The sequence below is a fragment of the Podarcis tiliguerta genome, assembly GCF_965153285.1.
Source record: "Podarcis tiliguerta genome assembly, chromosome: 2".
Classification (NCBI taxonomy): domain Eukaryota; kingdom Metazoa; phylum Chordata; class Lepidosauria; order Squamata; family Lacertidae; genus Podarcis; species Podarcis tiliguerta.
Genome location: NC_139535.1, coordinates 3366586 through 3370363, shown reverse-complemented (window position 1 = coordinate 3370363; position 3778 = coordinate 3366586). Strand labels below are relative to the sequence as shown.

The window sequence follows — 3778 nt, the reverse complement described above, 5'->3', positions numbered from 1 at the left end:
GCCTTGGAATGGGTTTGTGGAGAAACTTTGGAAATTAAAATTTATTGAACTTCTTACATGCAGTACAATGCTATCTTGCTATTATGATGGCATCCCTAGGAATGTATATGAATGGAGATTTAATATGAATGTCATTTCCTTTAAAGGAACCTTTGGTCTTCTCTTTGAAAGGGTCACATGATCATTGCTAGCAGTCCATAGTCTTGCAGATCAAGGTAACTATTGAAGGGTCTATTAATTCTGTATCAATCATTTTGACTCAGGTAGGTTGCTGTGTTGGTCTGCCATAGTAGATACACACACACACACACACACACACACACACACACACAAACAATTTTTAATATTCTCTAGTAGCACCTTAGAGACCAACTAAGTTTGTTCTTGGTAGGTATGAGCTTTTGTGTGCATGCACACTTCTTCAGATACCATGTGCATGCACACAAAGCTAATACCAAGAACAAACTTAGTTGGTCTCTAAGGTGCTACTGGACAACTCATTTTTTAAAAAATCATTTTGATGTACAGTATTTTATAACCTCATTTATCTCCTTTTTTAAATGCTTGGTTAATTTCTGTCAATTAAAGGCAATGGACCTACAAATCTGTCTTTGAACCGGTCGTTATTTAAAATGAACAAAATCCATCCAGATAATTAGAGAAGGAAAATGAATACCTGTGATGCTTGGACTTTTCCATCTTCCACCCTGTTCTGACCCATCATCACCACCCTCTTGGATCTAGAGGAGTATGCATCATTTAAGGCATAGGCCAGAGCTCGGACTGTGTTGTAAATGCTGTATGTATCCTGAAACAGGCTCCTTTCAAGGATGTTCTGAGGGAACCCTGAAAGGTTCTCCTTCACTTTGCATCGCTTCTGGCCTTTCACAGAAAACACATGCTTTGAATAGAAGCAATTATAGCCTTGAGGCCAACATGGATGGTAATTACTGTAGGCAGAGGAAACTGGCAGATTACCATCATGTTTTGATCTTTTTTTGGTCTGGATAAAGAAAGATAGATATCCATGAATGTGCTTGTTCTCAAGTATTTTGGGAGACATGTTGGAGCTGGCATATGAGAGAGCTATGGTGATCCAAACTTTCCCAGTAATGGGTTCCAGGGTTTCACTCACTATTTCTATCGTATTTGCAGCTTCTGAGGGGGACTGAGAGTCCCCATAGTAAAGAAACACATTGATTCTCCTGTCCATGGAAAGTGAAATCTTCTTCATGAGCTTTGTGTACTCATCTCCTTTATACAGAATGTCTCGAGGAATGGTTTGTGAGAAAGCAAGGCAGACACCGTCCTTAGCAAGCGCAGATGCCAGGGTGCTCAGAAACCTTTCTCCATTGTCAGAGTCAGGAGCTACGAGCCCGATCCAAGTCCACCTGAAATGCAGGAGTAGCCTGACAATCCCTGAGCCTGGGGGTTCTTCATTTGGGGTCATTCGGTAAAGCAAAGGAGATTGCGTTTTGTCAAGGGCATGATGAACAGAAGCATAACTGACCTAGGAAGAAAAGGAAGATATACAGGGTTTTATTGGTCAACTGGAAATTGTGGTGTGATGTCCTGCTTCCTCCACAACTCTTTAAGAAAACATGGAGCAACATTGCTAGATTTAGACCCTAGATCTTATCTGCTGTCCTTTTAAAGCTGCACCCTTAGAACAGCAACAACCCACATTCATAAGAACAAGTAATGAAAAACAGCAGAATCTGTTTTAAGAGAGATGGCTTCTGCTGGTGTCAGGGAAGTGTTGAGAGCAGTAAGGAGTTAATCTGCTGTGCCTCGGAGCTTGAGGGAAGAGCTTATCAGGCAGGACGTGACGTAAACAGCCTGCTATGCAGTGTGTGTTCTGTGGAAAACGAAAGTGTCAGTTAAGCTGTCCAGCTCAGAGAGAGAGGAGCTGGGGAAAATGCAGCTGCACTCTGATGGATTCTAGTCTGTATATATGTGTGTTTTTGGAACAATAAAGAAGCTAGAGAAAACAAGCTGTCGTCTCTCGACTCATCCCTTATCACACGCTGCTGCGCTAATTCTGCTGAAGAGTTTACGACCTACAGACGCCCGCACAGTGGAAGTGTGCCGGGCACCATTAGATCATAAATCTGTCCGAAGAGATTTATGGGAAGCGGTCGAACTCATTAACTTTGACAGGAAGTGCCATCAGAATAGGGGTGGGAAACAGAGGGGCAGTTGTGTTGCAGGGAGCCTCTGACAATATTGCGAAGCAGTTCTCATTCCGGTGATGAGGAAAGCCCCGCCTCCAGTGGGGAAGAGGTGAAAGGACCAGAGGATGCTGGTGGGAGCCTCAGCACCACTGCTGGCAAAGCCGGCCAGGAGGGAAGCACGCCCCCTCCGTCGCCCACCCTGTGCAGAAATCTAAGGCGCAAAGAGGGGAGGAAGAGGCTGGGCGTAACAAGGCTTTTATGCTGGAGGAGGTCCAGGAAACAGGCACTCCCGGATTCTGCTAGCGATTGAGGCAGACATGAACTTTGGGGTTCTGCACTTAAATAGTTTGCATCTAAATAAAACCTGTAAAAGACGGGTCGGAGTCCTGCCTGGTTACTCGTGAGCAGTCGCCCTTGCCATCTGACAGTTGGGGCTGTTCTGGGATTAAGAAGTTTTAGGGCAGTACTCAACCAGTGACTAGTGGTGTGGGAATCTGCCCCATTTTTCCTATGCTAGATTCCAGTTTTAAAATTCCCACCCATTTCACAAAGCTGTTTGCTCTTTGAGAGGAAACATTCATTTACCATATAGGCCAGGTTCCCAAAGTGATGCCCTCCAGATGATATTCACCTCCAACTCCCATGAGCCAATGTTCACCCCTTAGACTGCTCTGAGGGTGACCCTTTTTGTGAAACCCTTCTTCACCCAGCAGGACAAATCCTTCAACATAAGAAGAGGCTCCTGGATCAGGCCAACGGCTCTTCTAGCCCAGCATCCTGTTCACACACTGGCCAGCCAGGTGATTGTAGGAAACCAGCAAGCACAGCATGAGCACAAATGCACTCTGCCCTCATGTGATTCCCAGCACCCAGCTCCCAGAATCATTGGTGCCTCCAACTAGGGATGTAGATCACAGTCATCATGCCTAGCAGCCATTAATAGCCTTTGCCTTCATGAATTGGTTTAATCCTCTCTTAAAACCTTCACTGCCTCCTCTGGGAGTGAGTTTCATAGTTTGTTTCCTGTTAAGGGAGGTTGCTGTTCTCTGTATGTTGTCTAGGCTAGTGTGTTCATACCTGGGGGATTTTGTAGGTTCCCAGCATAGTTGAAATCTGGAGTGAGGTGTCAGAGTTGACCCCTTCAATGAAAACCAACGGCTTCTTCTCTCTTCCGCAGTGGTAGTTTGGGACATTGGCCCTCCCAGGAGACAGCAGATCTAGCGTGGCGTCATAGGTCATCCTTGCATTGAAATGATTCTCATGGATGTCATAGCCCAGGGTGATATTGGGTAAGATCCCGGGATCCTGATTAATCTCATGGATGGCAATCATGCAGGACAGGAGATACCAGAATGGTACTGTAAATCCTTGCCTGCAACAAAGCATGAAGCCTGATGTCAGTCTCCGTTCAGTGAAAAGTGTCAAGTCCCTGCTTTCTTAACCCTATAAGAAATTGCAGCCACAAGAATGAAGCAAAACAGAACATCCACATCACATAATCAGCCATCTGTGAGTTTGTTGGAAGCTGAACGGCTGCTTGCCAGTTAAAGGGATAGAGAAGCATATTTGAGCACTTGTGTGCTGGAAGCAGGGAGTGAATACAA

The 3778-nt window shown here is 45.1% G+C and overlaps 1 protein-coding gene across 1 annotated transcript; it reads right to left on the bottom strand.

Annotated features, from left to right (window-relative positions):
• Positions 1–619: 619 nt before the first annotated feature.
• On the bottom strand, positions 620–3509 carry LOC310670717 (vomeronasal type-2 receptor 26-like). Its single transcript, XM_083426419.1, has 2 exons — positions 3252–3509; positions 620–1510 (listed from the first exon to the last, which is right to left on the bottom strand). Exons 1-2 carry the CDS (start codon positions 3504–3506, stop codon positions 656–658), a joined length of 1110 nt encoding a protein of 369 aa, XP_083282545.1. The 5' UTR covers positions 3507–3509; the 3' UTR covers positions 620–655.
• Between the last annotated feature and the right edge of the window lie 269 nt (positions 3510–3778).